The sequence below is a fragment of the Meriones unguiculatus genome, chromosome 11 (genome assembly GCF_030254825.1).
Source record: "Meriones unguiculatus strain TT.TT164.6M chromosome 11, Bangor_MerUng_6.1, whole genome shotgun sequence".
Lineage (NCBI taxonomy): Eukaryota > Metazoa > Chordata > Mammalia > Rodentia > Muridae > Meriones > Meriones unguiculatus.
Genome location: NC_083359.1, coordinates 61,049,506 through 61,077,322, shown reverse-complemented (window position 1 = coordinate 61,077,322; position 27,817 = coordinate 61,049,506). Strand labels below are relative to the sequence as shown.

Sequence of the window (27,817 nt, the reverse complement as noted above, 5' to 3'; positions counted from 1 at the left end):
TTAATATATAATGTCCTCTAAGTGTTTTGCTCTCTCTTTTTACAAAGAAAAGGGTAGATATCTATGAAGCCTTAATTTCCTCTTGAATTTTTTAATTTTCTCTGTGAAGAACCAAGCAATACCCTTCTACACTTTGTAATATCCCTGGGTAATCATCATGTTACCCAGGGATCTTTGATCTTTTATCCTTGTCCTACAAAGGTGGTAAATTTCCTAAGCAGAGCTTCCTTTTTATATTCTCCTTGGCAGAACTTAAAATCCAGAGTTCTTTGAATAGCAAATAATGGTTATTGTGACATTATTCTCAACATTACCCATCTAACTAGCTGTAGCAATGTGCCGGTTTACCTAACTGGATTGAGCTTCTCTAAATTCCTCTCCCTGTTTATCATCCCTCTCCATTCTCAGCAGGTAAATTGCTCTTTTTTTTCCCACAGAAGGATCAGAAACCACAGGGTGTAAATATCCTCGTTGTGACCATACTTCACCTTCCCAACAAAGATCATTCCTGTCTTTGTGCTCTCTGTGTATATCTAAATCTTTTTTTTCCAGAAATTCTCTGCAATATTTTTATGTGATATTTCCACAAAATTTTCTACATGCTCTTATTACCAATTACATTTAATTATAATGTGCCTATATTTTTTCCATAATTTCAAAGATTCCCCTCTATCATCTTCTTTTCTTTCTTCATTCATGGCCCCACTTATTGACAGACTCACATTTAAATATTCATTTTCTCGTGCTTTATATTCATTCTCCAACCTACAACAGTCTAAAGTTCATGCAATCATGTTTCCTGTGTGGGAATCCTGACTATAAAACAGCATTTTTAGTCTCATCTCTACCTATTTTCCATGAGCCAACCCAACCATTCTCTTTTCATGCCTCTTTATCCCCATTTTATCCCTGCTCACTAATCAGTGCATGTCTTCCTTTGTGCCATCACTTTATGTATATCCATTCCCAAATATTTCATTCTCTCATTTCTTCAGAATTTGAAATTAAATCAGTAGGTTTTGCAGTAACAAGTCAAAAGATATAGAAGTGTAACTTGGGAGTGGTTAATTAATGTCATGTTAATAAAAGCTAAAATCTTGAGGTAAATGAACAGAGTATCTGTGCTTGTCTTGTATTAACAGCCAGTCCTAATGGAGACACCATGATCCTGATAACACTGCTACATATCTGTAAGTGAACAGAATGCATATCTGGAAATATAACTCTTATTTGAAAAAGAAGGTAGCAGTGTTGCTATTTTGGGTGACCCACTGATCTAGGTAACTGACATGATCATCTTGTCTACAGAAATGCCAGTTTTGTAAAATGTAATCTGCATGGCTCCAGCAACCAGCTGACCTTAAGATATTATCCAGAAAGTATAAAATATTAAAACAGCAAAAGTCATCATTTGAACATGTAAGCAGTACACTATACAATAATTTGATTATTATCCTTTTAGCAAATATTAGAGTTAATTTTTAAAGTTCTTTACACTTTGAAAAGTAGTCTCTTTCTAATTCTGTAAAGTTACTCTTCCACTGTGTCATTTCTTATTTCATATGTGTCACTGTCTTATTTCCGGTGTTTGTCTCTGATATTAATATAAATATTGTATTAAAGGTAACAGAAAACCTTAATTTTAATGAATATAATGAACACAAATGTGTTTTCCACATACACTCAAGAAAGCAATATAGTCTGGCAGTGATCGATAGAAAACAAGAATGATTTGATGAATAACTCAATTTTAATAGGTGAAAGACACAATTAAGGTTATGTTACATGTAAAATCAAGAAAACTAAAATGAGATATATTTTTGATTTATAAATAAGGAAAATACTGAAGCCCATTTTCATACATAAGCCTCAGGACACTGAACTCAGCACAGTCTTCCTAAAATTATTTTATGCAGGATTCATATGTTGGAATACTCTGTCTTTTTCCATTTGCTTTTATGTCCTTAAACCTTCTTGAAAAGATGTACTCCTTGATGAGAAGGGGAAAGGAAAAGGAAAGAAGAGAATGTACAAGAATATTAATCATAATACAATGTCTACTAAAATTTTGGCAGTTAAACATTTCATGTGAACAATGTCTTAATTAGGAACCAATGGAGCAAGTAACCATGCTTGAGAAACCATACTTCTGGTTCTACTTGAAAAACTTAATACTGTTTATTTATGTTTGTCACTATATTAATACCAGGTTCATATTTCCTTCATATTATTTGCACACACACACACATACACACCACCCCCGTTTTCTGGAAAAGAGGATCCCAGCTGCCAAATATTATACATATGCATAATATTATAATATATATTATAATATATTATAATATTATATAATAATATATACTAACATATCATTATATAATAATTATATAATCATATAATATAATAATAAAATTATATAATATTTATATTATTATATGTATATGTTATTATAGTATAATATTTATATTAATATTATATTATTATTATATAATATTGTACAGAAATCTTCTACTCTAATTTTACCATGATTAAACATGATAAGTGTTTCTAGGCAAGCATCTTAAGTATTTGTATAGAGCATACGGAATACATTTTTTAAGGCTCTCACTGAGTAGTTCCCAGAGTTAGCTCATCATCTACAGCTGCACAAGTATTTCCAAAATTCTGTTATTTTTACCAATAACAAGTGCACTTATTACCAATAAGAAGCATGATAGTGTATATTTTTTCTCGTTTCAAAAATGAGTCAAATTTTGGACATTTGAATACCATACATACAAATGCATTTGTTTTTCAACTGTCAATATATCACACATATAAAAGGTAAACATCAATTTGACTCCAGGAAACTTAAAATCTTCCAGTGTTTATTTGAGCTTAAGACATGAAGAAAATATGATTTTCGTTTCTGACAGACATAAAGACAGTAGTATAGAGCATAATCTTAAAGAATTTATAAAATAGCGAATCTCTTGAATAACATCTGACAGAGAATATTTCGGGTACATCTTCCTTACCCTTCTCTTTGGGTACACCTTGGATATTTCAGCTTTCCGCTGTCACACTGCACTCGAAGTTCAGACCCAGTAATAGATGTCTCCGTTATATACGCATCCCTCTTACAAATAAACTCAATATACTCTCCGTGGAGAATGTGTGGTCTTTTGTCAAAATTCCACTTCAGCTGTAAATGATTCTTATCCATTTCAGCAAATGATAATGTGCAAGGCTCTGGACAAACACAAGAAATTAAGAAGAAAACTGCAGTGACACATCTTGTACTAGCAGCACTGACAATGTTGCCTACGTGGGATGACCGCAGCAGTCCAGAGAGAGGCTAAGAGAGGCAAGCACTTCCTTGCTGGAGCCAGAAGACATGCGCTCTGCTAGCCCGCAAAGGAACCTGCATGACACTCGCTCCTGTGGTGCTTGAGTCAAAGAGTGCATGGATAGTTATAAAAATTCATTAAAACTACCGTCCATTTTCTTTGCTTATTCATAAAGTGTAAGTAAACTGCCTGAGGGGTGTCTCAGTAATAAAACCCTGCCTAATGGGTAAAGCCCTGTCCTGTGTATAACACTCAGCAAACACGATGGTTCCTCATACGGTTCCTTGAATTAATTCACTGCTCCTTGGACGTCAGATATACTTCACCACTAGTTAATTTTTAATACACACAGTTGATTGCAAACATAAATTTCATTTGATTTAATTTTTTAAAAGGTCAAAATTTTGATACCACGAAAGTATTTATATCATCTATAATATTCCTATAAATATTATATATGATATTTATAAGATAAACCATTAATCACTAACAAGGTGGCAATGTAGAAACAAACTAGATTCTCAACACTAATCCAAATGTTCTGACCTATCACAATCCAAAACAGTTAACAGTCAACTGTAAGTTTCCAGTTGAGGAGTATGAAGATTGGATTCTATTTTAAACGCTAAGCAATGAAAGTATTCATGTTTCCCTTCAACTATGTATTAACATAAAGCAGGACAAAAAATTAAAAAACACATATGATAATAGATAAGTATCTCTGATTTCCCCATGACAAAAATAGAATTTTGATATTCTTCAAAAATCAAAAATATCTAGCCAGGCAGTGGTCGTGCACACCTTTAATCCCAGCACTTGAAGGCAAAGGCAGGCAGATTTCTATGAGTTTAAGACCAGCCTGGTCTACAGAAATAGTTTCAGGACAGCAAGGCTACACACACACACACACACACACACACACACACACACAACTGTCTCAAAAAAACGGGAAAAAAATCAAAATATTTTCAAAATGGGGTTCTGGAGTCTCATTTGGCTCCTTGATGATGTGAGATTAAGGGGAACCTTCTGATGTAGATTTAAGATTTCCAGAATTCCTAAACAACGTATCAACCATAGATTGTTAATAGACAACAAAAAATTGTTTATCCAGATACTTTTACAGAATGGACTAAATATCTATAAGCTAAGTGTGATATGAGAGGTACTGCAGTCAATACACTAAATAAAAAGGATTGGAAAGAGTCAGGATCTCTGTTGAATATTATTTCAATGAAGTCAAATTGAATTGTAACTTAAATCAGTGTTGAAGTAGAATAAGGTAGAAAATACCAACCATTAGAAACTGATTTATTGATATATTTAGCGATTTACTTAAAGCATTTCTTATATTGTTTATTGCCAAACATGGCTTTACCTCACTACCTGGAAGAGGATGAGCTGGAAAAATAGATGAAACACAATAGGTGATTGCCCTTAGCCACCTGCCCACAAAAGCTTACGCCTGTCAGCTGTAACACGTGCCTTTGAAAAGCAAAAGTTCCCAAGCTTGCTGCCCCTTACGCTTCTGGAAAGTTCCAACAAGCCTGTCTGTGTGTAGTTTTAGAATCTTAGGAAAGAAGTGGGAAACAGTAAGATCTGGAGAGGACAGGAACTCCACAAGGAGAGCAACAGAACCAAAAAATCTGAGCACAGGGGTCCTTCCTGAGACTGATACTCCAACCAAGGACTATGCATGGAGATAACCTAAGACCCCTGCACAGATGTAGCCCATGGCAGTTCAGTATCCAAGTGGGTTCCATTGTAATAGGAACAGGGACTGTCTCTGACATGAACTGATTGGCCTGCTCTTTAATTGCCTCCCTCTGAGGGGGAAGCAGCATTAGCAGGCCACACAAGAAGACAGTACAGCCACTCCTGATGAGACCTAATTGACTAGGATCAGAAGGAAGGAAAAGACCTCCCCTATCAGTGGACTTGGGGAGGGGCATGAATGCAGAGGGTAGAGGAAGAGTAGGATTGGGATGGGAGGAGGGAGGGAACCACAGGGGGGATACAAAGTGAAGAAAGTGTAATTAATAAAGAATTAAAAAATAAAATAAAATAAAAGAATATGAACCAGCTTGCAGTTTTAAACTATAAAACGAGAGTGCAAACTCCACTTGCAATTGAATTCTTTCAGGATCCATCCTGGCTTCTGTCCATCATGAATAGATCTCTTCTCCTCCACCATCATTGGAGTCTGAGTGTTCTCATTCCAGAGAGATTCCCCAAACAATATTGTTTTATAAAACATATTTTATGTGAAACTTTATAGATTTTCTGCTTTCACCTATGACTAATTAGCTTATATTAGCAAAATTGTACTAAGACCTAAAAATGTTTTAAATTAAAACTACACACGAAGGCCTCTGAGAACTGCCTACTGAGCCAGTGAGTGAAAAGGCTAACACAAGTCCACTTGGTGAGCTAAAGCTAGTATATGCTGCGTTTCCTCTTGGGTCACTTTGTTTTGTTTTTGATTCTCAGCTTTGTTGAAAGGCTAGTTATAAAATAACCAATAACAGCATAAAACAAAGTTTTTGAGAGTCTCACAGAGCTGAGAGCAGAAAGAGAAGTATGAATAGATCTGGAGTTGGTAACTTAAAGGGCCCAGAAGGTAGCAAAATTAGCTTGATTCTCTACATTTTTTCCCTTGAAGTAGTCAACAGTAGACTGTTGCAGAAAAGATTGAGGAGCCATGATAGTCTGGTTAAAAACCGCATCTTTGGCATTCTTGACATATACCATTGTTGGTATAGAAGGAGGTACAAAAACCAAAGTTTTAACACAGAACCATAGAAAAGAAGCATCTTCCTTTCTAATTCCAACTGGAGCAAGTCCAGCTACCTCAATCCTAACCTTTAGCCATAGAATAAGATCACATAGTCCTAAGTACCTAAATTTGTTCACATATAACATTTAATATTCAATCTATTACTGTACAAATAATGAAAAATTACCCTGGGAAATAAAGTCCTACACCATCGTACAGATTTGTGGGTTTTTTTTTTTTGGGATAGGGATACAAAAACAGGTGTGGTAACTATGGCCCAAAAGTTGATGTCTGTTGAAAAACTCAGATTTACCAAAGAAGGTTTAAAATGGATGTTCTAGAAATGGAAAGATATTAACTAAAGGACTCATGGTGCCAGAAAGTGCTCTGAAGGCTTCTGGGAGAGAGAGCAGATCAGCAGGATTAGCCATCATTCCACTCTGCACACTACAACATAGGTGCTCTGGCGCATTAGTGGCATGACTGGAGGTTACTAACTAATAGCTTTCTGGTTGGGTTTGAAATCTGATTCATAGTTAGCATTGTAATCCTGGCTGAAAGATGGCTGAAAAGGTCATAGGCCAGTGAGGAACACAGGAAAACAGAGAAGGACAGAACATAAGTACAACAGTAAGTATGCAGATAATTCTAAAAGACTGTTGCATGCCTAATGGTTGCCTACCAAAACTAGAATGTAAGTCCTTATTGCTGAAAATGCCACACATCCTGGAAGCATGATACAGAAAAGCAAGCTAGAACTGAACTGGAAACTTCCTCCCTACTGGTCAGCTTCCATAATCACCGAAGATGCAAGGCAGGCTTCTGGGAGGGAAGTCAATGGTCTTGTCTAGCTATGAATTCTATGATCTACGAGACCAAGCTACTAAGCAAAATGTGCCAACTAATGAAATAGTGATAGTACTATTATCAGGGTACCTAACTACACTTTAAGTAGATTTAAGACCCACCGACAAGAGGAAATACATGCCTGGAACAATAAATCTGCTCAAAAATCTACGGCAGTAAAGATCTCATAGGCAAGGGGAACTAAATACTGTTATTTAACTAAGTTGATATAGCAGCAAGTTGCATTCTAACTCTTTTTGTTTGTATTCAAAGATCAAATGCTCTCAGCCAAAAATCAAAGAATCTTTTCTTTCCAGTGAATGTTGTTAACCACAGACACGAACGCCAGTGAGGTGCTGAGGATGGGTGGATGAGTGCTCAGTGTTAACCATGTCATTTATACCATGCCCTCTAAGACCTAGGAAATATAGCAGAATAGGGAGTGGAAAGATTGTAGGACCTGGAAAACAGAGGGCACCTGGCGGGCAAGGCACAGCTATTGCAATTACAAAGTCACGGCAGCTGCATGAGTACACAGGGCCTGAACTGAGTACACAGGTTGTGGCTGATGGAAGAGGGCCTCTGAAATTCTACCCCTCGTTGATCAAATGTGTGCTACTGATAGGTCCAGAGAGAGCAAATCATTTCATTCAGCTGTGTACCCACTATTGGCTCCCCCAGGCAACAGTAGATGGAGCCAGTATAACGACCACACTAATGGCCCTGGTTAAAGTAACTGAGTCACAAAACTAAGTCATGAATCTAGGAAAGGAGCTGCAGGAGTTAGGGGATGATAGGGCTCAGAGGGAGATAAGAAAGAGTGAGGGGAACAGGGTAATCAGAACACAGCATATAGGGGAATGAAATTTTTAAATAACTAAATCACAAAAAAGTGAATATTTTCAGACACAATAATGCTAACAGTAACTCCAGGCCTTAAACTGCATATACATTTCAAGGGCACAGCACACGAATACAGTCTGTGGATAAAGTAAACAAATGGAAAGTATGCTAAAAGAAGAAATAAAAAGAATAATCCACATCAGATCTCAGAAACAAAGGTGTCATTATGAAATCTATAATAACAGTTAAGGGAAAACCAGAGAAAAGTATAAGCAAACTTGTAGATGGTAAGATTGTTAAACAAAAAAGGTAATTTGTCCATAAGAAAGTTGAGAGAAAAAAAGAATATGAAACAGGTAGAGTAACTTATGAATGTGGTAAATGACAGCTATTACATAAATATGATTTGAAATAAATCAACTGTACATTGCTTGTAAAAAATAAACTTAAAATACAATTCTAGAAGGTTGAAGATCAAAATATAGAAAATTTCCTGTTGTAGGGGACTAGAGAAGGAACAAAGATGAGAGAGGAGGCTACAGCCATGATACAAAGTGAATAAATTGTAATAAAGAATAATAATAATAAAGAAAAAATTAAAAACCGCTCTAACAGTCAAGCTACAGGGGCCAAATCAGCTACTATTTGACTAATACTAGAGAATATAAGAGATGACTCTTGAGAAATATGTTGTAATAGGCAGCATCCTACATTGTACTAGATATGTAAAGACAGAGTAAAAAAATAAATCATGTGTGCTCTTAATAAGAGCAATGTGTATGATACATACATCAGTAAGAATATGCAATAGGAAAGTGATATGTTGGAAAGATGGTCACTAGACTACTGTTTGGCTCCAGACAATGGGATTTCAATAAAGTTTTGTTTATTCTTTTAAAAAAAAGTTTCAAAATCTGAATCTATGAGATAGAAAAGCAGACCTCAAGACAAATAAAAGAGCATAGTATTTTTATTTTAAAAAGAGTGTTGTCTTAAAATAACATAGGGAAGCTATCAATATTTTAATTGCTTTGGTTTTTCTGCATCCAAGAAAATAGCGTGAATCTGGGTGTTTTGGTGGATGCTTGTAATCTCAGCACTGAAAGAGGCAGAGGCAGACAAATCTCTTTGAGTTCAAAGCCAGCCTGGTCTACAAAGTGAGTCCAGGACAGCCAAGTCTACACAGAGAAATCCTGCCTTGAAAAAAACAAAACAAAACCCAAACAAACAACAGAAAAAAAAATTAACTTCTCCCTGGCAGGGCTGCCTTGCCTGGTTTCAGGGGATGAAGATATGCTCAATCCTGATGTGACTTGATGCGCTGAGAAAGGTTAATATGGATCAAGGGAAGCTTCACTTTTCTAGGGGGGGAAGGGAGAGGAGAAGGAAGAAGGAAAAAAGGGGGGCGGGCTGGAAGGAGAGGAGGGAGGAGGCACACTTGTGATGCAAAGCAAATAAAAAAGGAAAATAAAAACATTTTAAAATAGCATGACCATACAAAAGAAAATTGAAAGAATTAAAATGAGAAAAAAAAAAAAACCCTAAGTGTACAAAGAATTACCAGAAGGTCTCTTAATAACTGATAAGACAGAAAACATAAAACCTCGGTTTCTGAGATCCGTTATGAATGATTTTATTCTCTAGGCCTCTAGGACAGTTGGATATTGTTTTCTCCTTCCACATGCTGAATTACTGTACCGTTCCCCCTAATTCCACATGTAGTTTAAGGCCTAGAGGTATTATCAGCAATATTGTTGTCCGACAATCTTTTTTCATTTTTTTAATGATTAATTTAGCTATTTGAAAACTTCATGCATCATAAAATATATTCTGAATACTCTTTATATTGTATTATAGTATCAATGTCACTGGATAATAATTTTTCTATAATTTTATGTTTCATTTATCTTAAAACCTAACATCAAATTAGTATGTGATGCACAGTTTGTGCTTAATAAGCATTTGTAAGCGTAGATGGACTAAAGTTATACAAAACACAGAAGAAAACCAGAAGCCTGTGGTTAAAGAGGAGCATCGATAAAACAAGCAAAGGAAACCAAGTCTTCTGTCAGCATCACCTCACCTCTCAGTGGCAGAGTGAAAAGGGCTGTTTAGCAGTACATACCTAAACACAGCGGTGGTGTAGTCCACACCCCATCCCTGCAAAAGGCCTCCGGAGACCCTTGTAGAAAATGGTTATCCAAACACCGGTATTCTACCGAGGAGCCATTTTCATAGGAACTGGCTGACGAGCTAACTATATCTCCATTTCTTATCACTGGGGGAGCTGCACACACCCCTTTAGATTCTGAAAAATAATTTTACAGAACACAATTGCTACAATGAACGTCCAGCTTTTGATGACTGATACAAAAATAAAATGAGATATTTCACTGACTTAAAAGTGAAAATATTTCTGCAATAAACATCATACTACATAATGTATTATCATAGTTAGAATTTCATGTTGTAAAACCTGAATACATATTTACAACTAGCAAATATTAACGATATTATTAATATTTTCCCTTTTGCTCAAGCCAAAGATGAACATATATAAACATTTCCCTTAAATCATATACCTTCCATATGTATTATCTTGCTTTTGTCCCATTAAAAGAAATAGCCCAAAGATCCAGGGAATAAATAAAATCTCTCACATTCTGCCCTAAGCCCTTTCTTGAGACAAAGGTTCCCAGCAAGTCCTGAGTGAACGGAAGCTTTTCAAGGCTTCTGCATGAGGAACACCAGTCCTCTGACAGTCTGGGGGGACTTAGGGAGCCTCGCCATTTGCTGTCACAACTCATCATGCAGTGGGGATTGCTCAGCTTAGCCAGCCTTTGTGAGCGTGTGCTGACTGGAGCTGAGACCTGAATCCCTTCCAACTGTTATCAGAAGATAAGGCTGCAGACACTAACTGAGCAACACGTCTAAAGTTAGCCCGTTACCTCTTCTAACACACACGGGGTATCTCATATCTCCTCTATTGCACTGCACGGATACCTCGGACAGCGGGCTTCTTGGAGACAAGCTATGTCCCTGTTTACACACGAAGTCTATTAGGTCTCCATGTAAAATCTTGCCCACATGTTCCCACTTCATCTGTATGTTATTCCTGTTCATGTGATCCACATCAATAGTGCATGGCTCTGAAAAACAAAATGTTCTTCTAAAATCATAGGCACTCTAATATGTAAGTAATATATCATTTAAACAAATATTATAATAGGCATCAAAAGTAAAATTTTACATTTGGCATTCATCGTTACTAGTAGTCACACATCCATGTTAGATGAAGAAACATGTAGAGCTACAGACAGGAACTGAGGGGTATTTTCACACTGGCTGTTATATCAAAGACACTTAGCTCCAGGTTTCAGCACATAGGCAAATACAGGAGTCCATGGGACAAAGGATTACTTACTTTTATAACGTTTCCCTAGAGCGCGGATGCTCTCAGGTAATATATAAGTTTACTGCTGGGGGTGCTGACATGAGGAGTTCGGCCTCGGAGGCACCTAGCTGGGAGCATTTAGATGGGATACCTGGACACAATTCAAAGCTAGTTTGGGGTGAGGGCAACAGATTTGCCCCCTAGGAGGGCAGAAATAAGAACGACCATTTTTATGTATCCTTCTTACAGCTGCAGGAGACAGAGACCAAGCAGTAGAAGAGGCACGGCTAGACCTTCTTTGTGGAAGCAGCAGAAGAAAGAGGATTCAGGGCTTGCTTTCCCAACACAGCAGGGCCTGTTAATTCTTTGTCTCAAGGTTTAGGGCTCATAAATTTCTCAATCTGGTCTTAAAGTATGGGCCCATCATATGACAACATAGATAATATACAAACTTCATGTTGTATAGAGAAACATATTTTTGTTTTGGTCCTAAGTTTGGGATGTGGGACTGATCAGATGGTCCACAGCAGCAGACTATTTGCCTCATGAGGGCTCTGAGAGGAGCTCTTTAACAGCTGCAGATAGTTTGAATATGAGGACTCCAGAGAGAGAATAAATGAGCCCAGAGAGTGTGGAGGAGCTCCAAGAAAGAACAAGGCTGCTGCTGCTGCTTCTCCACTTTGGCTTCCGTTGCTGTTGATGAAGTGAGACAAGAGGTTAGAGATCTCCTAAAGCAAGGACTGGACTGGCTCCCAGGAAATGGATGACCCTAGCCAGCAGGAAGCAACTAAGAAAACTGTGCTCCTCTCTTAATAGCCCTTTCTCTCTCTTTCCTGGTTTTGGGATGCTGGAAGAAATTGGAGTGGAGTAGGGAGAAGGAGATATAAAGAATGTAAATAAAAGAGTTTTGTTTTTTTAAGTATGCCAGCAACTAAAGTACTATATTGAAGAGATATGGAGAGAGTGGGCAACTTTGTCCTGTCCCCAATTTCAGTGGAATTGAATTAAGTTTCTCTCTGTTTAGTTTGATGTTCATTATAGGCTTGTTGTATATTGCCTTTACTATGTTTAGGTATATGCCTTGTATCCTTGATCTCTCCAAGACTTTAAACATGAATGGGTGTTGGACTTTGTCAAATGCTTTTTTGCCATATAAGGAGATGATCATGTGGTTTTTCATTCAATTTGTTTATATGGTGGATTACATTGATAATTTTCTGTATGTTGAACGACGCTTGCATGCCTAGGATGAAGCCTACTTGGTCATAGTGGATGGTATCTTCGATGTGTTCTTGCATTTGGTTTGTGTTTTATTGAGTATTTTTTGTGTCAATGTTCTTAAGAGAAATTGGTTTGAAGTTCTCTTTGTTGGGTCTTTGTGTGGTTTAGGTATCAAGGTGATTATGGCCTCATAGAATGAGTTTGATAATGTTCCTTCTGTTTCTATTTTGTAGACAAGCTTGAAGAGTATTGGTATTAGCTCTTATTTGAAGATCTGGTAGAATTCTTCACTGAAACCATGTGGCACTGGTCTTTTATTTGGTTAGGAGACTTTTAATGACTGCTTCTATTTCCTTAGGGGATATAGAACTATTTAATTTATTGACCTAATCTTGTTTCAACTTTGGTAAATGGAATCTATCAAGAAAATTGTCCACTTCATTTAGATTTTAAATTTTTGTTGTGTGTAGGCTTTTGAAGTAGGACCTAGTGATTCTTTAGATTTCCTCAGTGTCTGTTGTTACATCTCCCTTTTCACTTTTGATTTTGTTGATTTGGAGAGTGTCTCTCTGCTGTTAAGTTAGTTTGACTAAGTATTTGTCTGTCTTGTTGAATTTCTCAAAGAACCAGTTCTTGGTTTCATTGATTCATTGAACTGTTCTCTATGTTTCTAATTTATTGATTTCAGCTCTGGGTTTGATTGTTTCCCACCATATGCTATTCTTGGGTGTATCTGTTTCTTTTTTCTCCTCCCCCCCCCCGGGGGGTTTAAGGTGTGCTATTAAGTTGCTTGTATGGGATGTCTCCAATGTCTTTATGAAGGCAGTTAGTACTTACTAACTTTCCTCTTACCATTGCTTTCATTGTGTACCATAAGTTTGGGTATGTTGTACCTTCATTTTCATTAAATTTTAGCAAATTTTAAATTTCTTTCTTTATTTCTTCCCTGACACAGATGTCATTGAGTAGGGAGATGTTCAGTTTCCATGTGTGTGTAGGCTTTTTGTTGTTTCTGCTGTTGTTAAGGTCCAGCTTTAGCCCATCATGATCTGATAGAATATAGGGCATTATTTTAATCTTCTTGTATCTGTTGAGGCTTGTTTTGTGACCTACTATATGGTCAATTTCAGAAAAGGTTCTATGAGGTGCCAAGAAGAAGATATATTCTTTTTCGTTTTGGTGAAAATTGTGTAGATGTCTGTTAAGTCCATTTGATTAATAACATTTGTTAGTGTCATTATGTCTCAGTTTGCCTTCTGTTTCAGTTGATTTGTCCTTTGGTGAGAGTGAGTTGTTGATGTCTCCCACTACTAAAGTGTGTGGATTGATGTGTGATTTAAGCTTTATTAATGTTTCTTTTACAAATGTGGATGGCCCTGTATTTGGGGCATAGAGGTACAGAACTGAGATGACATCTTATTGGATTTTTATTTTGGTGAGTATGAGTGTCCTTCCTTATCTCTTTTGATTACTTTTGGTTGAGTCTATTTTATTAGCTACTAGAATGGCTACTCTTGCTTACTTCTTGGGTCTGTTTGCTTGGAAAACCTTCTTCCAGCCCTTTACTCTTAAGTTTATCTTTATGGCTAAAATGTGTTTCTTGTATGCAGCAGAATGTTGGGTCATTTTTAGACAAACATTCTGTTAGTCGTCTTTTTACTGGAGAGTTGGGTCCACTGATATTGAGAGAAATTAATAACCAATGACTATTAGTTCCTTTCATTTTGATGTTGATGTGGTACTTGTCTACTTTTAGTTTTGCTGTAGTGAAGTTATTTATTTCCTGTGTTTTCCAGTGTATAGTTAGCCTTTTTGGGTTGGATTTTCCTTCTAGTATCTTCTGTAGGGATTTGTGAATAGGTACTGTTTAAATTTGTTTTTGTCGTGGAGTATCTTATTTTCTCCATCTATGATGATTGAGAGTTTTGCTGGGTGTAGTAGTCTGGACTGACGTCTTCTCTTTGGGTATGCATGACATCTGTCCAGGCCCTTCTGGCTTTCATAGTCTCTGCTGAGAAGTCATGTATTATTCTGATGAGTTTGCCATTATACCTTACTTGGTTTTTTTCCCTTGAACCTTTTGTATTTTTCTTTGTTCTGTACAGTTAGTGTTTTGATTACTATGTAGTGGGATGATTTTCTTTTCTGGTCTAATCTATGAGGTGTTCTGTAGGCTTTTTGTATGCTTATAGGCTTCTCTTTCTTTAAAGTGGGAAAATTTTCTTCCATGGTTTTGTTGAAAATATTTTTGGGGCCTTGGAGCAGGGAATCTTCTTTTTCCTCTATACCTATTACTCTTATGTTTTGTCTTTTCATGTTGTTCTTGATTTCTTGGATATTTTATGTCAGGAAATTTTTTAGATTTAACATTTTCTTTGAAGGATGCAACAATTTCTTTCATTGTATCTTCTACACCTGACATTCCTTTCTTCATCTCTTGTTTTCTGTTGGAGATGCTTACCTCTGTGGTTCCTGTTTTCTTCTCTAAGTTCTCCCTCTCTAGGATTTCTTCAGTTTGTATTCTCTTTAATGTTTCCATTTTCATCTTCAGATCTTGAACCATTTAATTTCTTTTACATATTTGTATTTTCCTGCCTTTCATTCAATTCCTTCACCTATTTGTTTGAACTTTCCTCTATTTCATTCAGTGATTCAATTTTCTTTTCTAAAAGCCACAATCTGTTTAATTGCAACTTCCTATATTTTTTATGGATTTTATTCACTTCCTCATTATCATCTTCACAAGCATAGTTTTAAAGTCATTTTCATGAGTTTCACTTGTGTTAGGGTATCCAGGGCTGTTTGCCTTTGGGTTACTGAGTTCTGGAGATGGCATATGGCATCTCTAGAACAAAAGCTTAAGCTTTTGATTTTACACTGATTGTGTTTTTACACTGTCCTTTAGACATCTGGTTGTCTCCAGCACTGGTTGGTAGTTTCTGGTGCCTTCTGGAGACCTGGGGGAGGGAGCAGTGCAGGAAAAATTCTGGGCAGGAAGCAAGATGTTTGAGCAGAAGCCCTCCTTAGATTGGTGGGTATGGTTTCTGATTGGTGGGTTATTTTCAGGGAATTGCTGTGGCTTTCCTCAGGTGTATAATCCTGTGGTCTACCTAGACTCTGCAGGAGCCCAGGGGCTCTCTTCTCACCAGGGGAAATCCCAGAGACTGCTGCCCCACAACTGGCTTTCTTGCTCTGAAGTTAATGAGGTGCAGGTGACCAGACACTGTGTTTGCTGGGTGCTGCCATCCTGAAGAACCAGGGAGCCCTGAGTTTTGGTCAGTCTCTCTAGGAAGAGAAGTTGAGCTTTGGAGTGGCATCTAGGGCAGTTCCTGTGGCTCCCAGGTGTCAGGAGGCCTGAGGTTAAAGCTGTATGCCCTATTACCCAGAAGGTATTCACCTGCTGGTAAGCACAGCATGCACACTTGTGGCTAGTCTGCAGGAACCCAGGAACATTTCAAGGATTAGCCAGGTGACTTGAGGTCAGACCCAATTGTTTCCCTCAGGAAACATAGTCACTAGTGTTTTAGGGCCCACAGTTCGGTCTGTTGATCACTGTGCTGTCACTGGGGACCTGCTGACCTGACACAGTGTGAGATCTGTGCCACCATTTTGGATCTCTCCCCAACAATAATTATTTCAAAGAAAGTTATGAGATGTAACAAAGGTGACCATTTGGTGCAGAAGAAAGTGAATCAAAGTCATCAGCAATGTTCTCTGCTAAAAAAAGATGTTCAATTCTCTCCTCCTGATTATCTAAGGGTGTTACAGATAAGGACTACAGAGGAGAAGTCTGCACCCCTGTGAAACAGCACATGAAAAGGACTTCATCACAAACTTATTCTTAATGTCCCTGGATTGTTTATCAGTTGTGCCCCAAATAACCAATGTATGCTATTTATATTTTTTCACAATAAAGTTAATATGCAAAAAACTTATGTAGATCCATATTAGGATGTAACACATCTCCTACTTAAATAAATCAGGGAAATGTATAAGAAATATTTTTTTTAGTTGTAAACATGATTTTTTTAAAAAAAGACATACTACCAAAATAAATTCAATTATGTGTTTTCATTCTTACCCAAGCAAACAGGTGGAGATGACCACTTTCCTTGTTCACAGTGAGATGTTTTTGATCCCCTCAATAAGTAATATTCATTGCATCTGTACTCCACTGAAGATCCTGTTGTGTAACTTGCTAGTAACCCATCAACAATAGCACCATTTGCTATGTCAGGTGGAGGCTTACAGTTCTCAATATTTTCTATGAAAAAGGATTGTTTGAAAATTTAGTAAACCCACAATACAGTAACATAGTTATCCAAAACATGGTCTCTCAATATTTGTACTATCACTTGGGAAAATTGTTCCTAAGTTAATCAGAAATAGAAAAGTTTTTAGCTTAAGCATTCTTAAGTGTATTAATCAAGAACAAATTTGTGTACATTTCTTCTTTTCTTGATGGTAAAGTGACTGACAAGGATGTTCTTAAGTGCTTAAAAAGAACCTAAGAATTTTGGTCCCTTCTAAAATTGTACTGAGCCTTACACAATACCATCTTCTTCCTTCTCCTTTTTTTCATACCTATTCTCAATTAACACATTGATGAAATATATCCTCTCTCCCAGTTCCTCTTTCATGGGATTTTTTTTGTATGTAATAAATATCTTAGGTAAGCATGTTTGGAATTTTTTTGTAATATCTAATCAAAACATGAGAAATGTGGTAGGAAGGGTGGCTAACAGAAGTGAATATGGCCTCAAGATATCCTTCAGTAAAATAAAACACCAATGATGTGTCCCTTAGGAAGTAGAAGGTTCAGAAAGGTAAGAGTCAAAACTCTAGTCATCAGGATTTACACTGGGTCTAGGAGAGTGCCCTGTATTGACCATAATCCATTGGGGCTGGGGGGAGCAGGTTATACTCATAGTCAGGCACTAACCAGACATCCCTTTGCTTGTTTCTTTAATAAAGCGCATCGTACATAAGTGTGGTCATTTAAAGTGCACAGATCACACAACTTTCACAACAGCTTAGCACTAATGCACTTTAAATGATGTTTTTTATTCTGAATTGTTAATTTGCCCTAAATTCTATAGATACATCTACATACTCAAAAATTCACACAGTGGGTCCAGTGGCTCTGTGTCTCTAAATTTTGCAAGCATTAGTTGGCACTAATTTTGGAACTTGGAGGCACAGGTGCATGAGCAGACAGATTGAAAAGATGAAAGCAACACCATAGGCTGAAATGTTAAGTAGCACACCTACCAACACACTCGGGGGGGAGCGTCCATTGGCCACGGTTACAAGTCACTGTGCTCGATCCTCGGAGTTGGTAGCCCCTTTCACATTTGTATGTCACCTTATCCCCACTGTAGTAAATCTCAGAGTGTGGGTGCACAGCACCATTCTCAATAGAGGGTGGCTGCTCACAGGCCACCTTCTCTTTTTCTTCTGTGAAAGCACAGTTAAAGAAAGAGACCAACCATAAGCACTTTAGAAGACATTTATTCAACATATAATCAAGTACAGAAAGTAGCCTGGGTAGACTGTGAATAAAGACAAGGGAAACAATACATATGCATGATGTATTGTTTTATGGCATAATGTCGCCATAAAATTCGTTATTAAATACACAAAATATTAACAAAAACTAATTTAAAAAGATTTTACCAACCAATACATTTCGGAGGTTCTGTCCACTTTCCGTTTTCACAGAGCAGCTCTTCTGAACCCTGAATAATGAAATTAAGTTCACATTCTATATGAACTATTTCTCCATGACGGTAAGTTGTTGAATGTGGTTGAATTTTGGAATTTAGAGGCACAGGTGGAGGAGGACATCGATTTCTTCTTCCTTATGTAAAAATATCAGCCTAATTTAGCCATAGAAATTTTTAAAAAGATAAAGCTTTATTGGGGATATTTATGGTGTCAAGCACCATAGAAAACATGGCAGATAGACTTGAGGAACACCCTTGCCTAACTACTGTCTGACACTTCTCCATGAATGGGATATGTCAATTGTTTCCTAAGAAAAGACGATGAACTAGCATGTGGTCCTGTTACAGACACGATGGCCAACATAAATTCACAATGCCATTCTTGCTGAAAGATGCTCTCCCCACTGGCTTTGAAGAATCAACCTGCCATCCAGTAGGAGGCCAGAAGGCAAGGGTTAGAGGACTATGCTGGCCAAAAGCCATTCATCAATACTGGCTCAGCAGCCAGCAGATCATGGAAAGCTGTCAACACCCTCAATGGATTTGGAGTATTAGTGCCAAGCCAAGCCTTCAAGGTGGCCCTGACATAATGCAATAACCAAATGAAGCCATGCCCACACCCCTGACTTACAGAACCAGTAAAGCAATACTGTTGGGCGATCTTGAGTACTTTACAGTCGCCATCTCCTTTAGTCCTAAATAAATTTCTCACATATTTCATCCTGCAAAGCAGGATAAAGAAGCTAAGACTGTTCTCTTCCATGTTACATCCACAACTTACTCTTCTGCGACTAAGTACCCCATTCAGTCCCCTTTGTAATGACACTTATCCTATTTAGGATTCAAATGAATAACCTCAGATGAGAGCCACACCTCAAAACCTATAGTCACTCCTTTAGTTCTTTTGCCACATAAGTTTACTATGCTGGCTCCAGGATTAGGATGAGGATCTCTGGGGCTGTAAGTGTATTGCTTAGCACACTATAGTTATACACAAAAACTATTAGCTATAAAATTACAGACATGAGGCTAATACTGAGTTTGACAGGGTGCATCTCTCATGGTTTTGAGACAATATGCTACAGACAACTTGCTAATAATTCCCCCCTCCATACATTTACTACAAGGCAGTTGGACTCAACTAGGAAGTTGGTAGAGCTTCAAAGCCATTGATCAATACCTGCAGTGCTATGATAGGTACAGACACTGACATCTATGTCCTGTCCAGACACCTCTTTCCTTCCTCTGGCATCTATCTCATTACACTTTTTTGTTTTACTTCCATGTCTTCAGCCTGCCTGTCAATAATAGCACTATTTCTTATATTACAGCAGAAATGGGAGATACACACCTTTTGCCTCTCATCCCACATCAAATCCTCAGATTTCTATTTATTTTCAGAGCCAGTTCAACTATTATCTGTCATGTCGATGAATATGAAAGTGAGAATTCTCTCATGCTGTACTAATCAAAATTGGGAATGTTTACTCACACGCTTTTCCTTCCTTGAGTTTCCTCTGACACATGCAGCCCTCTATGCTACGAACTGGCCTCTTCTGAAGGTAGTCAGGATGCCTCTTTGACCACAACCAGTGATTGAAATCCAACCTTAGCTATTATGTGTCTGGACTGCTCTAACTAGATGGCTGACTACATTTTCTGTTTTTGTTTTATGCTAATATTCTTCTGTTGCATGCACTTCCTACTCCACAGTTTTGGAAACAGACTTTTAAACATCAAGAAATATATGGCCAGTTAATAAAGTGCCTTACGCAGGCACAGACTGAAAATATGTAACACATATTTTTTTAAAATATTAAACATAGGGTTGGGGAGATAGTGGGGTTGATAAAGTTGCTTGCCTGGTAAACTTGGGGAGTCAAGTACAATCCCCAGCACCCCTGCAGAAGACAGACACAGTGGAGGTGCCACAAGGGAGGCAGAATGGAGGAACCTGATAGTACTACCTAAACAGACCAACTGATTCAACAAGCTCAGGTTCAATGGGAGGACTTCTGTCCAACACTTAAAAGGAGGGAGACCAAGGGAGGCACTGGGCATGAACCTCTAGTCTCCACATGCACACATGTGCACACATCCACACAAACATACATACAAACTACACACATATCTACTCAGATAAATGCATGCTAAATATAACACATAATGCTTACTACACAAATGCATACAAAGCTTAGTTTCTTCACATAGAATAGTTCATCGACTTGATATGTAATAATTATTCTAAAAATTAGCTCTGGAATTAGAATTAGATATGGTCATTCAGAGATCATAGAGATTAAAGCTAATTTTCTAAGTATAAAATTTTTCAAAATTACCTTCACAAATGGGAGATTCTGGATACCAGCCAAAGTTATAGCACTGAATTAAATCAGATCCACTTAGATAATAATTTTCATGACAGAAAAATTGAACTACATCTCCTTCTTCATAGGTTTGTTTTACAGGATGAAAATAGCCATTTTCTATTAATCTCAAAGAAGAGCACATTAACTCTAAAAATGAAAGAATCGATTAAAAATAACAAAACATTTAATTTTTCAAATAATATAATTCACTTCTATTTAAAATACATATCTGGAATAGATATTAAAACAATTGCTATATTCTGCTCTATAAGCTTACTAATATATTTTATCTTGGTAACTATCAGCAGTTTGAATTGAACTGAATTCCAATAGCTGAAATGAAGCTTTTCTATTTGAGAGCTTTAAATGACCAATGTCTACTATTCAATAAATTACACCTGAAAGCAAAATTAAGCGACATGGAACGTTACTGACAGAACCACTTGTATGAGATGAACCTCTACAGTGAGGAAGTGCTTTCGGAGCACTTACTGTGGCACCGTGGCCTGAGGGACCACCCGTGCGCGCGGCACTCCGCCTCCTCAGCCGGCCTCCCTGAAGCGGTGTAGTATCCAGGGGCACAGGTGTACCGCACTCTGCCCTTCACTTCGAATATTCTCTGCGTCGTCGAATAATTTCCATGATCCAACTCAGGGGCCAAACATGTCTCTGAAAAGGTAAACATTTATTTTATGAACCCTGATAAGCTTCGTCGACGTCCCAGACTATTAACAAGAAGTCACAGTGGGTATCACATAGAATGTTAGCAATATATGGCAAAGTCAACTGATGCAAAGTTGAAAACATCACTTTGCCTTTGTCTCTGTGATTTCCTTTTCACACTCTTGTAAGCTAACTCTTATCAGTCTTCTACTTTGCAATATTGGTCCACTGTACTTGACCAAAGGCTTCATTTCAAATGAAGTCCTGTGAAGCTTGTGGGTTATGAGGACTCTGCCACTAGGGGAAATGGCTGGAACTGGCAAGGTGGAGCATGTTCAGACCCCAGAAATCTCAAAGTGGAGACTGCAGGAGTGAGGACTGCTCTCTCCCTGTTCTGAGGTTGCGTGCCCTGGTGCACTTATGAGCCTGCATGCCCTGGTGCAGGACAACCCCCAGGTCTCAAGGTAGTCACAGGTAGTCACGTGGTGGCACCTGGATGGAAATAGAGAGCATCACTATAAAGTACATTCACCCCCAAAGCCCCCCCCCCTTCCATAGTACTTGTTTGCCATGGAAGGATCACTAACAAACAAACCAGCACAAAATATTGTCTAAGAGTTGTTGCTTCATTGGTATAGCTCTAAAATCCTTGGAGAAGCCCCTCCACCTTTGCCCCAAGCTGGACTGGAATCCTGCAGAGCTACCTGTCCTTATTCTGTTCCCTTCCCTCTTGACTAGGAGACTGGCAGTGCCTGGACACCCCAAGAGACAGAACAATATTTTGATTAAGTATGATTTATAATAAATGGAGGGTTTTTTTTTTGGTTTTTTTTTTTTGCATATGAGCGCTTTTTTTACTAGTCCAAAGTAAGATCAGATGAGGCTTGCTGGAATTAAGAATACATGGATTAACAGAACACAAGCATTTGAAAATAACAAAATACTGTCAACTTCTCACACAGAAGAGACACGGTGGAAAATAAGTTATACAGAATAAAACTGCCTCTCAAGTAAAGCATTACCCTGGTAGCTGGAAAACGTTGCATTCTTGTGTATGTACCTTGCTCCTTCCTGCAGGCTGGTTGAGAAGACCACCCATCAGAAAGACACTGGACCACCTCCTCATCTTTTCCTCCGGTGGTTTTGTATCCTGAAGTGCAACCATAGCGCATGTTCTCTTGAATTTTGTACAGCACTTTCCCGTCAGCGACATAACCGTTCCTTAGGTCAGGCTTCAGACATTTTTCTGTGTTGTAAAAATAAATGTGTTTAGTTTCATGATGACATTACAATGTCTATCTGCTCAATAATTAAATCTGGATTATATAACTTTACTAAATTGAAAAATTAACACACACACATAATGTTACTCTTAGTTGGAATTTTGAGAAGTAAAATTATTTGCACTCTAGAATTCCTTGATTTAGTTTAATTTGGAAATATCTCACATGCTCTGCATAATGTTCCTTTGGAAATGGATTCCGTTTGACATCAACTGTTTTTGTATTTACAAATTTCAATTTCTTTTTTTTTATTCTTGACACATCTGTCTGTGAATTTATTTTTTATTTTTTTTAATTTATTTTTACATTTTTCTTTATTAATTACACTTTATTCCATTTGTATTCCCACTGTGGTTCCCTCCCTCCTCCCATCCCAATCCTTCCCTTCTTCCACCCTCTGCATGCATGCCCCTCCCCAAGTCCACTGGGGAGGTCTTCTTTTCCTTCCTTCTGACCCTAGTCAATTAGGTCTCATCAGGAGTGGCTGCATTGTCTTCTTCTGTAGCCTGGTAATGCTGCTTCCCCCTCAGGGGGAGGTAACTAAAGAGCAGGCCAATCAGTTCATGTCAGAGACAGTCCCTGTTCCTATTACAATGGAACCCACTTGGATACTGAACTGCCATGGGCTACATCTGTGCAGGGGTCTTAGGTTATCTCCATGCATAGTCAATTTCTATATGTTTCTCCTCTTAACATATCTTCTTTTGGAAATGCGCTTGTGCAAGTAAAAGTAATTTCTTCTTGATCTACTTGATGTTTTATTCCATTGTTTCATAATGTAATCAAAACATTCTTAATGGATCATTAAATAATCACTAAACTATCTTCCTGTAAAAACTTTATTCATTCACTATTTCAGAAAATATTTTGGGATCAATTTACTGCACAGGATCCAGGAGTCAGCAGTTGTAGAATGACAAAGTCATATATATGCTCCCCAAAACTTTTGAGTTTACAATCAGGTTTTTGGTAAGTATGTGCAAAAGTAAGGTACAATAGTATAAAATTATCTTCATGTTAGAAATCCCTATAATTTTTATAAACCACATTACTGTAACTTCTTGACAAAGCTATCTAGAAGGGTTAGGAAATTTGTCAACGGTTAATATTAGCACAGACATGTTTAGTAATAGCTGTATGGCACAAAGTTCCTACTAAAGCAATAGTAACTCCATTTTATGCAGAAGAAACAGGTTAAGAATTTTCGCATCATTCTTAGAGGGATGGTGCAGAAATCACATGTAATCAGTTGACTACAGAGATTCTCTCTTGACCTTTCTCTTCCCATGCCATTCTCTGCAATGTTCTATGTCTTAAGATAGCAAGTTCAAAGAATGTGACTTCTCTCTATGAATGTTAAAGTGAGATGTACATTATAACTCTGTGTTCTATGTTAATAGAAAAAATGTCATGGTTAAACTTTGGTCTGTCCTGAAATCACAGAATGAGTGGTTATTAAATACTCTGTTTACTAGGTATATTAACCTCAGCTACTACCATACCAAAATTCCTCTTCTAACTGGAAAGGACTGAATGTAAGCCTTTTACTCTAGAAAACAGGAATTTGGGGGATTCTTGGCTCAAGACATTTTACCACAGGGATGCCAGTGATAAAATGACACATAATGCCACTAAGCAATACAATGAGGCCATTATCTTACTACTCACAAATTGAAAGCCAGTGTGCAGAAAAACACAGCTTCCAGTAGATAGAGAAATGAGAAGTGGCCATGTAAATGAGTAACAAATAGACACACACACACACACACACACACAAAATACTAATAATAAAAGAAAGAAAAACAAAACAAAAAATAGCTCATCCTTTATAATACTAGGTCTTAACATTTCGGCTTCCTATTAAAGATTGTGAATATGATAAGTTCCTCCTTACTTACACTAGCCTTTTACTTGTACAGATGCATCTGTCATTTCCAGTGTGAAAAAAAATAACATTTTTCGACATTTCTTCACAAGGACTATTAAAAACAAAGAAAATGACTTATGGATATAAGTTCATCATTTACTGAATTTCATGAATGGTATTTTACAACAGTAAGTTTGTTGTTATCTATGCTAAGTTTAATCACTGTTCACATTTAATATAAATAAACATTTTCTTCTTACAAACTAGTTTATAAGCATTGAGCTGACACCGAGGAATGACTTACTGAAGCACCTTGGCTTTGGAGACCAGCCTTCTGTTGTACACCTAATTTTCTCTTCTTGTTTTCCACTTTCGGTTGCATAGCCAGCCAAACAGAAGAAAGACAGTTTTTTGTCTATGCTCATTGGGAAGTAAAAGCTTTTAAATGTATAATAATATTGGGCAATCCTTCCATTTTCCACAGTAGGAAAATCACACTGTTTCTCTGAAATGAGGAAAACTCAAGCTGAAAATTGAAAAACATGTAAACCCATGAAACTTGATGAAACAACATTCCTAAATACTTTTTTTTGCAGATTCTTTAGTTTGCACTTATTTCCATAACCTAAGTTTAGAAGTGATATTTTGACAATCTAAGTATCTAATATCATGCCCTTCCCTCTTTACATAAGCTGGCAATTCTGAACAGTTGTGTCACTCAGAATAACTAACTGGCGATTTCTTCTTGGAACCTTGTCCTGGCTTTGTAGAACAACACTCTCATAGACACAGAGTGACATCACATATGCATTTTCAACATTTCTGGAAGTCACATTGGTAAGAGTAAAAATAACAATAAAAGCTCAATTCATTTTAGTAACAGGTTTTATGTAATCTAATGTCTTGAAGTGTTCTATACTTTTGTTGTCACTTTAAATCCAGCAGACATTTTGCTCACAGAAGAGCTCTGCTTGGACCAGCTGTTTTCAGTGTGCAATAGACGTGAGCTGACACTCTGTATTGGCAGGGAGTTGATACCAAGACTCCCTTGTAGTTGCCAAAACCCAGAGATGCTCAAATCTCTCGTGGTGCAGTGATTAAAAATTTCCATACAGTTTACACATATCCACCATTTATTTAAGTCATCCCTAGCTACTTAAAAATAGTATAATTAATGTCTGCCCATCATTTTTGAATGTGAATTCAAATTCAAGTTTTGGTTTTTGGACCTTCCTGGGCTTTTATTTTTTTTTTTTTCAAAGTTATCCATCTGAAGTTGGATGAAGCTGCAGATGGGAACCCAGAGATGCAGGCTGCCGACATGTTGTGTGGCTTGTGTCTGCTATATCAGATGGCACAGTTCTAGAACAGATGAGGGTCCTTGAGATATGGAAACTCACACAATTGTGAAATAAGAGGCTTTTCGTTTAGAAAGGGGCCATATAACCAATTAAAATAAAAACTTTCAAAGAACAACTTTGAAAACCAGAGAACAAACATTTAGCTTGACTAGTCATTGGAAAATTCACTCAAGTCACCATTATATTACTACAATACCACTAAAATGGCTGATAGGAAAATGACAAATTCTTACAATGAACGAAGAAGCAGGACCCCTCATGCATGAGAAAATATGTTGGAGAGATTAATTCTCTATGGCGACATATAAGAAGTCACCTCATGGAAAGTTACACACTGAGTTCAGAAAGAGAAAGTGTGATTATATCAGATTGGCACTATTCAAAACACTATTAAACTGCAAACAACCTAAGTTCCTTTTAATGGCAGCAAGGATAAATGGCACAGTTTAGAACAGCGGTTCTCAACCTTCCTAATGCTGTGACCTAATGCAGTTCCTCATATTGTGGCGACCCCCAATCATAAAATTATTTTGTTGCTACTGTGATGAATCATAATGTAAATATTTGATAGGCAGGATATCTGCTATGGGACCCTCCAAAGAAGTCGAATTCCACAGGTTGGCTAGTTTAGACAGCTGTCCAACAGAATGGCCTTGACAATAGCTCACAATTTTCAAATCATCCTCAAAAGCATAATGGTAAATGCAAGAAGCTAGTTGCATATAAGCCATGTGCCTTGATTGAGGAGGCAGAGTAAGCCATGGTAAAGACGTCAGAATGGTCACCTCTGTGTTTTGCTGCCTTAAGTGGAAAACAATGATAGCATTGGTCGGGAGTGAGAAAAATAACAACAACAACCAAACAAACAAACAAACAAAAACAGGACAGAACCATAGGCACTGTAACACTGTTGGCATCTAATGAAGCATGTACAGTAGGGTCCCCAAGAATTCTAGTATTTCCCAAACGCAAGCACGAGGAGTTTATCATGGAAAGACCCAAAGTAGCCCTACTATGGTGAAGAGTAATGATCCCAAGGGACACTGTTCTGGTCAGAAAGGGCAACACCAACCAATGGGCAGACTGTCCTGGGTTATACATCAAATTTGTATATCAAAATTGATATCTCTAAACAATTTGATTTATAGCATTATTTTTGTCAGAATCACCTCTGGAACGTTTCCCTCCTCTAGTACTCTTGTTTCTATAATCAACTGTGTGGCCCTAAAAATAATCACTACTTAATAACTCCAGCCCCCCCCCCCCCAATGCATCATGAGTAGAAATCATGCTGGTGGTTTTGTTCTTTTTCAAATTTCCTTCATTAAACTCTTGCTATAAGAGGAGAGAACTGAAATCTTGCAAATGATAGTATTACGCATGGATTCTAGCCTAAAATTATACTTAAGGCAAATACGTGACCTCCAAACTACTTTTTATTAACCAGAAAAATCCCCTAAAGTAATTAGATCCTGATTCTCCATGCCTCCAAATCTAAAGAAATAAAGGAGTTGGCTTTGATTGTTCAAGTCGCACTACTAAAAAAATACCACACTAGTTTTGTCTGAAGAAATTTTATCAAAATGTTTAAACAAGTTACAGTTATTTAAAGCTTGTATTACAAATTAGAATATTAAAATGAAATATTAGATTAAAATTCAAATAGTATGACATTTAGACTCTCCATTTTCCATTTATATTTTAGAGAAAAAGGAATACTATTAAATTAACTTTACCTTCTGCATAGAGTTCTCCTGAGATGGTGAGTATAATAAGAAATGGCAAGTATCTCAAACTCATCTTCACCAGTATGTCTCATGAAGAATTTTACAATCCTAAAGCACCCAGGATTTCATTCCTAAGTACACAATACTTCTGACAATACAAGTTAATAATTACAATGTCTGTCTAAGTGCCTTTGGAACAAGCTAACATTTTAAGTAAAATATTCTTAAATAATTTAAAATAATGTACTGGTAGTAGCTAACAATATTTTTCTTTCTGGGTTGTTTTTTTTTTTTTTAAGAAAAGAGGCAACAATGCCAATAGCATAAATAATGAATACAGGCCGAATAAGGAAGGGTACCTTTCAAACCAGATTTCCAGCTGTACATTCCTAGGGCAAAGTCCACCTGCTCA

The 27,817-nt window shown here is 37.3% G+C and overlaps 1 protein-coding gene across 3 annotated transcripts; it reads right to left on the bottom strand.

Moving 5' to 3' along the window:
* Positions 1 to 1,731: 1,731 nt before the first annotated feature.
* F13b (coagulation factor XIII B chain) lies at positions 1,732 to 27,563 on the bottom strand. 3 transcript variants are annotated; one of them, XM_021662350.2, is made up of 12 exons: positions 27,415 to 27,563; positions 24,622 to 24,822; positions 22,228 to 22,413; positions 20,997 to 21,173; positions 20,475 to 20,651; positions 18,090 to 18,269; positions 17,681 to 17,866; positions 16,491 to 16,673; positions 10,743 to 10,943; positions 9,920 to 10,102; positions 3,018 to 3,231; positions 1,732 to 1,990 (listed from the first exon to the last, which is right to left on the bottom strand). In XM_021662350.2, the coding sequence occupies exons 1-12, from the start codon at positions 27,476 to 27,478 to the stop codon at positions 1,957 to 1,959; spliced, it is 1,986 nt and encodes a 661-aa protein (XP_021518025.1). In that variant the 5' UTR covers positions 27,479 to 27,563; the 3' UTR covers positions 1,732 to 1,956. The 3 variants fall into 3 exon arrangements, with proteins under 3 accessions (XP_021518025.1, XP_060220382.1, XP_060220384.1); XM_060364399.1 differs by having other exon boundaries at positions 24,622 to 24,843; positions 27,415 to 27,539; XM_060364401.1 differs by lacking the exon at positions 24,622 to 24,822 and having other exon boundaries at positions 27,415 to 27,524.
* Between the last annotated feature and the right edge of the window lie 254 nt (positions 27,564 to 27,817).